Raw genomic sequence first — 12500 nt, forward strand, 5'->3', positions numbered from 1 at the left:
TGTAAAAATAAAGAGGTAGAGAACAGGTGGTCTTTGACAACATGCATTACAAATTAAGGCAGCACTTTCTCCTCTCCAAGTTATTTGAAGACCCTGAGTGTTGATCTGGCCGCATAGTAGTCCAATGCTCAACAAACTGAGCCAAATGGATCAATAAAAAAAAGGAAAAAAACAACAACAGCAACAACAGGAAATGGATAATTGACTGGAATTGAAATCTGCGTTTAAAGATCTGATCCTTATGACCGGGTCAATAAAAAAACTATTAATATTTAAGTTTACCTCATTACACGCTTCTTCCTTCAGATACTTTGGCATTTCCTCATTGTGAATTCTTTTGTATTCTGCATTTTTGTATCGGACATATTCATCTTTGTTAATCTGGGTGTCTAAAAAAATTCATACAAGTGCAGTCATTAACTGAAGGGATGATGAATGCTATTGGGGATAATTAGAAAAAATCTGGGTCCTTTGGAGGAGTTGAACCTACAACCTTCTGATTACTACTTCACAGGCTTTATCAATGAGCTACAGAAGACTCGTCGGAGCCGAGGGGCAAGCAGTAACTGAAGGCCAGACAACTGTTGCCACAGCCTAGTTTAATGACCTAGCTCATGTGAGTCTTAGGTCTTGCACCAGCAAAAAAATTCTCTTTACACTTAATTAACAGGGGTTAACATCTGTCATCTCCTCCATAACAATAATATGGTTGACATTAGAAAGCTTTAAGTTGATCTCAAAAAAACAAGTTGATTTGCTTCTGAAAATTGTATTGGTAACTTGTGACGTTAAGCAGAAATGGTTTAGAGGTTAATGCAGTCTGTCGTTTTCATTAATCCTGGACTTTTTCTGATTGTTTGAGAATTACATAAATTTGGTTTGTCCCATACACTAGTCTCGGTTAACATACATGTAAGTGGTGCTCTTTTCACATGAACCAATCAGTTGGTTCAGTTGCTTAGGTTTTTTGTGGTCTAATGGACGACCTTTCTTCAACCAGCTCTGTACTTAATTGAGAGGGTTGAAAATGATGGACACATGAATGCAGAATCTGCGGTTGCTTTGCCATCCCGTTAAACTGGTTGGGATTGGCCCTTGCTATAGGCAGTGATCTAGTGATATCGATTCTAAGAAATACTGTGTTACTGGGAAACTTCTTTCACCTCAGCCTATAAAACCGGCTATATAGATGAAACGGTTGTCCCTAAAGGAACACAACGTCACCATAACCTCCACCAAATCCAGACAAAATAAAAAAAAAATCCGAGCATAAACGTCAAATACATTACCTTGGTTAACATCAAGTTTATCAAAATTTTCTATCAACTGTTGCATTTCTTCATCTGTTAAAAGAGTTGTGAAACTCTCCTAAGAATTAGTCAAAAGTAAGATGAGAGATTTCTTAACTGCAAAAAATAAAAAAGACAACTCAAAGACCTGAGTGTATCTTCAAGACTCTTTATCCCATTGACTTCTGAACTGCCATCCATTGACGAGTAAAATCGCATGGTGTACGTTAGACAGAGTAAACTCTATTGCGTCTCACTCCCAGGGGTCAAGGGGTTAAAGGTCAGACATGCAGGTAGAGGTTGTTAACCCATTGGCTCCTGAACCACCCCCAGTTGACAATTGTCTGCCGAGTGGCATAAAGACAGAGTAAAATCTATTAACTCTTACTCCCAGTGGACAATGGGTTAAAGAAATATTTTTTTCAAGATTTTCAAAGATCTCCCAAGACCAGATGGTACCAGTAGGGGGCAAGGGACTTTTCACTATAATAACCAAAAATGAAATGAGAAATGTGTGTTTACGTGACTGTATTAAATTTTACTTTAAGTTTGTCAGGCACCCCACTTGAAAAGTAAAATTGCCTGGCATTAGAGCGAGTAAAATAAAGTTTTTCTGCCAGTGGTCAAACATACGGTATTTGGTGTTTTTTTTTTTTTCCTCTATGGGCAGATATGCTCATCTAGAAAGCTCACACATGGAGAAATAAATTACAGTCACCATGGGTGCAGGTGAAGAAAAAAAAGTCAGTGCACAGTTTGTCTTGTACCACGGGCCACCGAAACAGCTACTACCACTCACTATGGCTCTGTAGATAAACTAAGTGTTTGTAAATTTACAGAAACACTTTAAGTTAATGAATATTATTTTTTATGATGCTGCCTGTGATGTGGGACAGGCCCTGACTTATTTTCCTAATCCAAGAAGACTGCAAAGTCTAGTAACAATTTGGAAATGATCAAAAGTAGCACTTCCAGCTTACCCTGCTTGGCAGTTCCCTCCATAGCAAGAAGGAAATGAAACATTTGTACGGGTCTCCTCAATGTCATCCAGAGAAAATTGGACGAATAATAATTAATTATTTAACTCTTCAGGTGCCAGCGTGCAGTTCCATACCCACTATAACCATTTTCAATTTTAATGCCTGCCCAACGGCAGAGGCGTGGAAGTGATGTTGAATAATTTAATTTATTGACGTCTTGTCACGCATGACGTGTGACAGAACATCGGGGATATCTGTGCCGAGCTTTCCTTCCCTTCTTGATGGAGGGAAATCAATAAAACCTTTGCCAAACATGGTACAGTACTTCCACCTCTGATTGTTGGTCCATATCATGGTCACTCACACAATCATAGCAACTCCATCCTTTCTCTGTGTTTGCTTTCTTGAATGCCTCCTGTTCACAGGGATCATACAACTTGCCTTTCTTTTTTAAGCAAAGTTCGTGATACACCTTACCACACACTCGGCAAGGGTGAACATCTCCTCCAGTGTATGTTTGACAAATAGTGCACAATTCTTCATTGGCAACCTGGTGGATTAAAAAGAATTACCAAAACATAATGATTATTATTATTGGTATTGCAACTGTTCGTGCTTTACTTAAACGCCAAAACAGTTTGAATGGAATGACTGGATAAAGCAGGGGTTTCATAAGAAACCACTCATTGGCAGCATACTGCCGTCTACATGTATGTTGTCATAAAATTTGCCTCTCACTGCAGGCTACTGTGCCTTTGTTTTCACTCAAACCCTTATAAAAGACAACAGTGACCACCCCTTACAAGATTATCCCAAGCATCTACTTCAAGAGTTATTGAAACCTCCGGCTATTACGTACAATCAAGAACGGCTAGGTAATTCTAAGTAATGATCACAATTTAATTTAAAACTGGGTTGACATGAAGGTGTACCAGTTTAATTTAGTTTCTTTTGTTTTCTTTTGTTATCCTTGACTTGGTTCAAACTTCAGTTAAATTTTGAGCATTAATATTATTTTATATCTGTGCTGTCATTAAAAAAAACCTTGGTCATTGTTTCTTGTTCTCTTTTAAATTGATAATGATTTTGAAAAGTATAAAGTGGTTTATTGGTGACTAATGCGTGAGATTACAGTTTAAATTAATAAAAGTTCACACACCTGATCATTTCATCATAATCTGGTGACAATGCTTCCTTTCACAATGACAGGCTTGTAAATAAAGTTCCTTTTAAACAGATTAAGGGTTTAAAAGTTACCTTCACATCTATTGATCAGCTTTGAGATTTACCCTGTACCAAATAACTGATGTTTACAACATGTGCAGCAGTGTTGTATATGCACCTCTTACTAACTGAGTTTGAGGTCTGTACAGTAGGTTTTTTCATTGATATACAGTATGGCCCAAGCACCAAGTACCTGGGCCATAAAGACTGAAAAAATCAACAGGAAAAAACGATGATCCTTAAGTTAAGTGCTGAACAAGAAAATGAGGTTAAAGCACTTATAGTGATTAACAATTCAAATGAAACAAGTCCATTTTACTGCATTTACCTGAGAAAGTTTTCAAAGGGAAACAAGAATCATAGGAGTATAGTGTTGTGAATAATAAATTTATTATTCATTCAATGACAAGAAATTATCATAAGAAGCATTTTGAAGAGGGTCAAGCCAGTCGACTTGGGAAAGACGAGTATGAAAATTGTTTTAAATTCTCACGGAAAATTTCTCACAGCTTTATTAGCAGATGTCTTAACAACATCAGTTCAGGAATCATCACAAACAAAAGTGAATACCAGTAAGTGATCAGAATGTCATTAAAAACAATGCGTTGAAAACATTCAGGTGTGAGATTGGTGTAAATATGTTATCAATTAGGGGAGTAAAATTGAAGAACAGCTCACATCCACAGACAGTCGGTCGACAGTCGACCAACAGTTGGCCAACAGTTGGCTGACTGTCGAGCTACAGTCAGCCTGAAGATGGAAGATTGCTCCCTAATTGCAGCAATTTATCCTGGCTCAGTGGTGGATCTAGGAATATTTTAAGGGGGGGGGGGGGGGGTGAATTGAAACAATCAAAGTATATACTCTGATAAAAGTCCAGATAGTTTAGGCTACCATTTTGACTTAGTTTATGTTTTGCATTAATAAAAATGTTCACGTCAGGTAAACAGTATCTGTTGCAGCAGAAATAAACATACAATAAAAAGCAGATAAATAGAAAAAAAAGGAGCCAAAATGGGGGGGTGGCTAGCCACCCTATCCACCCCTCTTCCTCCCCCCCCCCCCCCCTTCCTGGATCCGGGATCTGCCCTTGCTGGGTCTGCCCCATAACTGGGCCATGAAGATCTGTCAGGTAAGGGGATCAATCCATCCCTGGGCCCAGTTGTTCGAAGGCCGATTACCACTAACCAGGGGTTAAATCATAATCCAGGTTTCTTTTTCTCTTCGTCAAAAGCATTTTCTCTTATAATTTTCTTTTTTCTTTTAAGAACATGCAATCATTAAATTGTACACTAAAAGAATTAAACTGAATTTGCTTTGTAAATTTTTTCATATCTAAATTCAAATTTCGTACTAACCCTGGGTTATCTTAACCCTGCTTTGAACAACCTGGCTCAGAATTGAAACACCCTTATAAAGCAATCGTTTGAGTGATTAAGGAGGAAGCATTGAGTTTAACTATGAACACTTGGTTTAGGATTGGTTAGATGTTCCATTATGCCAGGGTTGGAGATTAGCGTCCAGGGGAATCTCTTAAGAGGGCGGAGGGGTTGGCGCAGTGGTAAGATCTCTGCCTTCCAACCCTAAGGTCCCGGGTTCCATTCCCGGTTCTGCCGAGAGTGGAATATTTGGCGACCTTCTTTCCCGCTAAAGTTCACTCAGCTTTCCATCCTTCCGAGGTCGGTAAAATGAGTACCAGCATGCATGGACTGCTTAGAAGCGGCTGCAATTTGTGCCTGTATATGCTTCCAGTCCGCTGGGGGTAAATTGATCATTGTAAAGCACCTTTGAGACGTTGTGATAAGGGCGCTATATAAATGCACCACTTTACTTTTTTTTACTTTAAGTGTTGGGCGAGCACAAATCATTGATCACTTGCCTGTTTGGCAAGTATAATTTTCGTTGCCAAGAAATTATTTTAATTGCGAAATAAACACTGCTTTTTACATTCCATTTTGCCAATTGCAAGAAAATCCCTAAACGTAAACTTACCATTTGTATTTTACAAAGTTTTATATTCCAAACAGTCCAATAAATTGGCGCTAAAAGGCAACACTGAGCTTCATAAATAGACAAATTATATGAAGTACATGTATGGCTTCCTGGTCAGTGATACTGCTGGTCACTATCGAGGGATCGGTGACCAGGTAAAAATAGTGCGCCTTAAGACAGCTCCTGAGAAGAACAGACACGTTTACTCGTAAACTGCTGGGATCTCACGAAGACACGTTTACTAGTAAACTGCTGGGATCTCACGAAAATCATGGAGTGCCTCCATTGTGTTTTCTTGAAATTTAAGGTCCTTAAATAGAATTTTTCATTGAAGTAATAATCCTCGGTCTGCCACATGCTGGACGACGTTGCAAGCAAGTTGTCTTCCCATACTTTCCCAGCACTTTGATCAAAGCGTGTTCTCCCGGTAAGCTTAAATATCGACTAAACTGATCGCGGGCAAAATGTGGATTAATACATTTCCAGCGTTTCTAAAGTTGTCAATGAGAAAAAGAACGAAAAGCCCCGAAAGCTGCCCATGATATGAGGGAATACGAGAAGACAAGGACCAGGAAGTTTTCTACGAAAAGGCAAGTTGAGATGACTAAATTGGTTGGAGAGATTGCGGAGCGACGCGGGGGGGGGACTACTTTTGGGCGAGTGCATTTTGAGGGTCACTCGGCTGAATGGCCAGTGCCCTCAAAATTAACTGTCCGACCCTGTTATGCTCAGGATACTTTTGGTCAGAACGACTTTGGTTTGATGTGGGGTGGACACACAACTTGACCCTCAACAACAATGGAGTTAAATGTAAAATTGCCTGGTATATGTATGGTGCATTTAAAGATAGATCCCTATAGGGAAGATACCGTCGATGTCATCTATTGTCATCAATGTGTCAACCAGGGCCTCCATGGTTGTTCAAAAGCAGATTAATGCTAATCTCACTCCCAGATAAAAGTTAACCAAGGAGTTTATTTCTCAACTCCCAAATGCTGTTCAACACTGATATTGAGCAAAAACTTTATATTAGAAGAAGTCAATCTTGAAAAACAAAAACATGCAAAAGAAACTTGAGAGAGCAAAAAGTTGAAGTTTACGCTAATCCTGGATAAGGACGGTGCCTACTTATTCAAAATTGTGTGGGCCCATTTCCATTAGTAGGGCTAACGCTCACATGGTTCATAGGGGGTAGAAAACTAGCACTTCACATTACAGCTAGTCTAATCAGTTATCACTGATAGGAAAACCGAGCATTCTTGTCACCAGAGCCTTGGATCAACCTAACGCTCTGGGAAACTCTATGTAGGAGAACATGCGCTGTAAGCTTCTCATAGCCAAAAATTGGCCATTTGAACCTTGCAGCGCCTGCTCACTCCTCATGCTATCGTGAATGCACCAATTAGAGACGCTTTTCATTGTTCTTCACGAAAACCAATCAGAAGGCACTTTGTTTCAGGGTTCCCCTGAGCTCTTCTTTCCCTCAGTCAAGAGAAGAGCTCTGGGGTCAAGATTGGAAAACCGAGTATCTCGAGATGTGCAGAACGTATGCGCAGTAACAATAGTAGGCACCGTCCTTAAGTTAATTGGCTTTCGAACGACCGGGTCCAGAGCCTCATTGGCTCTCAAAACAAAGGTTCTTTTGTTCTTGTGGTTGGCATATTCCTTGCATCAGGAACCCGGCCAGACCGGGGAAGGCCAGGGTCTTTTCTCAACGACAATGGAGGCAGAGAAGAGAGACCCTGGGAACGAGGTTGGTCGACGTCCGGAGAAAAAGAGGTAAGATTCATTTTGCGATATGATCTAATCACAAGGAGACAACGTGCTATTTTAAATACCTTGAGCTCAGTAAACTTTCAATACCCTCGGTTGAGTCTATTCTAGTGACTTTGCATTCGGTTGTCTGTCAATCCTTGGACATTGTGACTAAAAAACGTGTTTTCCTTTATCCTTAGTCCTCAAAAATTCCAGATTTTTATACGAATCATTTCTAATGGAGAAAAGATAGTTAGCAATGTAAATGTGGTTGTCTCATTCCCGCGTTTCGTGTTTAAGTATTCTGGCGTTCCGTGTTTAAATATTCCGGCGTTCCATGTTTAAGTATTCCGGCGTTCCGTGTTTAAGTATTCCGGCGTTCCGTGTTTAAGTATTCCGGCGTTCCGGCGTCCCATCATTCCGGCATTCCGTGTTTAAGTACTAGCCGAATAACAAAATGCTACAAAAGTAATGTTTGTAAACAGATATCTTCCCTATATAAATATATACCACACTTACTCTATTTTTCCACGCTCCAAAATAAGGTATGGTGACGATAGCAGTCCCGTCATTTTTGTTCCAGTACCCTACTGTACCGCTTCTGTGAGCGGATGAATCTGTCGCATCAAGTTTAGGTAGACCATAGGTTAAAGAAGATTTGTCATCGTCAAGGCCAACCATAGATTCCTTGCCAAATTCGCCATCGATTTCGGCTAGTCTTTTGGTTTTCTCTTCGTGAGAAAACAATCCTGTTTGACTTTGAAGCGAGTGGCTATCTTCTTTGCTGCGGCTGCTACCATTCGCGCTACCTTTGGAATCCTTCGACGCTACTTTCAAAGCTGTGACAACTGCCGCAGTTTGTTGTACTTTTTTCGTCCGACGTTGATTTTCTTTGGACACAATTACCCCCATCGGACCCTTTTAAGAATGAGGCAAGTCGAATTTCATAATTTTGCACTGGAAAAGATTCCGTCACGTAAAGAAAAAACACTTTGAATTCTTGCGGCAAGTTTTGTTTTTGCTTGTCAACTGCGGGACAATTTTGGAATGTTGCTCGCTTTCTAGTACCCAGGGGTACGTTCCGAGATTTTCCGGCTTTTTCTGTTTTTCTGGTGCCACAATTATCTCTGTATTTTAATAGCAGAGAGGTTTTAAGTCATAACACTTCACAATCATTTTGCATTTTGTTATCTTCAAAACATAGCAAAACAACGGCTTTCCTAAACAAGCACATGGTAAATAAATCTGACAAATGGCATCTTCGGGTCCGAAAAGTTTTCGAGACTTTTTCGAGAAACGGGCGCCGGGGCCGCCTGGGAACTTCTAGTGCCAGTTTCCAATGTCCAGTCAATTCACGGCCGGCAGAGGCATGGTAAGAAGTAGACCATAATAGGTGTTCTTCCGAAGACAGTAGCCATCGTACATTTTAACTTCGATAGATATTGCTTTCTGCGGACAAAGAACTCTATCTCTCTTTTGTTGTTTCTTGCTAGATGGCTGAAGAAGGAGAACTATCGTCTCCCGATGAATTGGAAACGAGTAAGTGTATTGCTCCTCCGCGTCAAAGTGAAGGAAATGAGATGAGGTCAATGACCGACACAACACGAGTTCATTCAAATATTTGCACCATCTTATCACTTAATAATATAGTTCTTTTGTCAGCTTTACTTATGAAACTATTTTCTTTACTTTCTTAAAATTTGTGTGAATCATTTGGTTCTTGTCTTATTCCAAGACCATGTGGTATAAACGCATATTTTTCAATAGCCATTGAAATCATCTAATAAGCTTTTCAGTAGGAATGAATCGTTAATGTCAGGGGCTTTGCATAAATGAATTTTATATTTATTAAGGACCAGATTTAATCTATATTAGCATTCGCAGTTATTTTGTGGATTTACCAGAACAGTTTTGACAATAATTTCTTTAGCCTTCGTTTAAGCTACTTTTAATTTACATAAACATGAACAATAATTTGGTTCTTGCATTTATTGATGACAAAGCTTAAGAAGCATTCCATTTGGAAATATAGACTCTTGGATTTCCAAGTCAACACTTGTAAAATCTGAAAGTCTTTTGCAACAGCTTTTTGATTATTTTGTTTAGTTCCTTCCCTCATATGGATTTTATTAACATAATAAGCTATGAAAAAAATAAACCATGTCTTTGATTGGAAAAATAATTAATAACAGACACCTGGATCTCCTGGCCAACTCTAATTCCAGATTTTCTAATGGAAATCACCCTTTGTATTTTCATCGACAATGAAGACTAAGATAAGGGAATCTCATTGCCTACATGTATGGTTTGTTAGTTTTAGGTCATAAATTTGACAAAAGCGAATCTGTTTGTTTGTAGTTGGCTAAATTGCAAAATACCCTGTAACTTATTTGCATTTTATTGAATGAGAGTAAGCTCTATTGTATCCCGACTCTTGGAAACAATAGTGGTGAGGTGTTGTGGGATATTCTGCAATTGCTCCTTGTAGTTTATTGCTGTAGTCTTAAGGCTAGGTATGCATTTGGTTTCATTGATTGTTAAGCCTGATTTTAATCATTATTGTAGGCAATGATGGGGTTGAACTGAATGTTCTCGATGATATTCTTGGTGGGCAAGCCAATGATGAGTTTGCTGCTGAACTTGATACTGCGGCAATAAAAGCAAGTGGTAGGTGGATAATAATAATGATAATAATGATAATGATAATAATAATAATAATAATAATAATAATAATAATGATGATAATAGTAATAATTTGGATGCTATCACTGCATTGACAGTTTTCTTTGTACTTGCTGATGAATCATGAGTTACATGTACATATCAAGAATTAATTTGCATTGATATTCACCCCTTTGCATGGGACCTTTTGTTTACTGTGAGGGGCTCAATTTGGCCAGCTTTTACATGTACAGTGTATAACCAATTGTCTCCTACAAGAAGGAAAAGTTACTCAAGGACATACTTGTCTGTGCCATTGAATGGCCATTGCAGTAAGGCAAGAGACTTGGCTAAAGGATCATCAGGGCTTGAAAGTAACGCAAACATCTAGTCGCAATTTTGCGACAAGGAAAAATTTAGTCGCAATTTTGCAAAATTTAGTTGCAAATTTGTCGTGCTGCATTGTGTTTTCAGCGGTGTAGCAAAACAAAATATTATGAGCCCACCATTTCGGTGGCAAACAGCTACCTTCATCAGGGTGAAGGTATTTCACCCTGATGATGGCAAAAAAGCAATTTCTTAATTTCTTTGTTAAATGTTCATGGGATACTAATCTTGTATTCTTCGATTTCTGGAACTGCGGATACAGAAAAAATCAGGGCCTCAAGTGCTTAATAGTTTTGTGGTTCAGCAGTTGTTGTATATGCGGGCATTTTATCCTTAAGTTTCGAAAAAGTTCTCAGAAACGCAAACATGTAAACCTCAAACTAACCAGTTTCATTGTTCAAGGATAAAGGCTTTAGAGGATAAGCACAACATCACAGAAGCAGGAGTCAATCTTTGAAAATAACTTGCGAACAATGTGAAATGTGCAAGGTAGAATTGGTCCTTGACTTATAATTCTCACATGACAAACAAAACAAAACTCATAAACCAAACAATACGAAGTTCGCAAAAGCATTTAAATCAACCAGGTTTGTACAAAGAATAAAAAACAAGATTTCATTACCAACCAGCATTTTCAGGCAACACGAGTGACTATGCTTGGTAACTACTTGGTCTACACCGGACCACTATATGAGTGCCTACACCAAGTAGTTACCCCGTGCTAGCGCTTGCACGCAAACACAAGGTATTGCGCCAGGTTACTAAGCCGTTGAACAATCGCATTTTATTTGAAGAATAGAGCTTTCCGCCTTTGGAAAACGAAAATTTCCAGTGTCTATTTCATATTGTGAGTATGCTTGACAAATCCTTTTTCGTGTTAACTGAAATTGCTTACATTCATTTTGGAAGTTGTTTGTCCACTGCATTCGTTACGCCCAAGACAACATTATTGGATTAATTTTGAATAAATTACTTAGCTGGAACTTGGCTCTAAATCTTTGACCCGTGTATAAGTCGAGGGCGATTTTTGGAGCTTCTTTTGAGGCCATAAAAGGTCGACTTATGCATGGGTAAATACGGTAATTATTTTTGTCATTTCTTTATTTATTTTAGTAAAAAGAGCAGCAAGGTGGCAACTGCTAACCCTTTTGTTTCGAAAGAGCGAAGATGAAAACAAGTCGCAAATTTGCGACTTCTCCAGATATTTTAGTCGCAAAGGGAAAAAAATTCAGTCGCAAATGTGACTGTATTGGTCGCAATTTCAAGCCCTGATCATGCTTGTCAATTATTATAAATTTTTTGTGCGGTTTCAATAATAATTTTTGTGTGACCTCTGACATTGAACTACATGTATGCCCTTCTAAAAGAGTTATGGTAGGGTTTGATAGTTATTTCATACAGTGTTCTACATGTAATGTACATGTACATCTTTACTGTCTTTCAGCACCTAGTAGAAAAAGGAAGGCAAGTGCAGCTGTCAAAAGTGGTTCAACCAAAAAGAAGCATGTGGAAAAGGAATCTAGTCCAAAAAGCCAATCGAAGAACAAGACTGCGACTAGTGGGCAGAACTCCAAAAACTCAAACCAAAGTCCAAGCAAAGCTAAAAGTGTAAAGACTGGTGATGCTGAGGTCACCAACACGCCAGATGCTGAACAGGAAAAGCTGCAAAGCAAGGAGAAAGAGGAACAACACAACAAAGATTCAAGTAAAGAAAGCAAGGCGAAAATCAAGGAGAAGGAGAAGGCTTCCAACCAGAGTGAGGGTGTGAGCAAAGACAAGGAAAAGGAGACAACAAAGATTAAGCCAAAGGACATGAAAAAGACTGATGAAGAAGCTGGCAGTAAATCCGTTGAGAAGGAATTGAAGAAAAAGCAAGAACAAACATCGGCAGTTTGTGAAACTAAAGAGGTTAAAGATATGGTGAAAGTACCTGCAAAGAAAGTTGAGAATTCTTCTAAAAAGACTGCCAGTCAGAAAGCAAAGGAAATGGCTAAAGTTGTGAAGAAGGTGGTGAAGAAGGTGGTGAAGAAGGATAGTTCAAAGACTGATACTGTGAAAAAGGAAGTCAAGAAGGAAGCCAACAAGAAAACTCCTGTAGCCAACAAAGAGCAAACCAAGGTATCTAAGGAAAAAGCAAAGGCTGTTGCAGCCGAGAAGAAGAAATCCACAGAGCAACCAGCCAAGAAAGAGGAAAAGCCAATTGAGCACAGCA

General features: G+C 39.0%; 2 protein-coding genes across 4 annotated transcripts in view; one reads left to right on the forward strand and one right to left on the reverse strand.

Moving 5' to 3' along the window:
• LOC138024250 (PHD finger protein 24-like) overlaps window positions 1-8541 on the reverse strand; it is a 17658-nt gene extending 9117 nt beyond the window's left edge. Inside the window, exons 1-4 of the mRNA XM_068871392.1 lie at window positions 7760-8541; window positions 2634-2819; window positions 1290-1368; window positions 283-389 (exon numbers count right to left, since the gene is read on the reverse strand). Of these exons, the coding sequence (XP_068727493.1) occupies window positions 283-389; window positions 1290-1368; window positions 2634-2819; window positions 7760-8152 (765 nt within the window). The 5' untranslated portion in view covers window positions 8153-8541. The remainder of the gene's footprint in view (window positions 1-282; window positions 390-1289; window positions 1369-2633; window positions 2820-7759) is intronic.
• Window positions 8542-8594: 53 nt separating this feature from the next.
• LOC138024235 (YTH domain-containing protein 1-like) overlaps window positions 8595-12500 on the forward strand; it is a 23709-nt gene continuing 19803 nt past the window's right edge. For 2 of the 3 annotated variants that reach the window (XR_011126929.1, XR_011126930.1), the window contains exons 1-3: window positions 8642-8779; window positions 9806-9907; window positions 11733-12500. The exon at window positions 11733-12500 is cut by the window's right edge and continues 233 nt beyond it. Coding sequence is in view for 1 of the 3 variants with exons in the window: in XM_068871366.1 (XP_068727467.1) it covers window positions 8734-8779; window positions 9806-9907; window positions 11733-12500 (916 nt within the window). In the remaining 2 variants the exon portion in view is untranslated. Of the gene's footprint in view, window positions 8780-9805; window positions 9908-11732 lie in introns of all 3 variants that reach the window. The other variant, XM_068871366.1, reaches the window with a different exon arrangement.

Source organism: Montipora capricornis, chromosome 11 (genome assembly GCF_036669925.1).
Source record: "Montipora capricornis isolate CH-2021 chromosome 11, ASM3666992v2, whole genome shotgun sequence".
Taxonomy (NCBI): Eukaryota; Metazoa; Cnidaria; class Anthozoa; order Scleractinia; family Acroporidae; genus Montipora; species Montipora capricornis.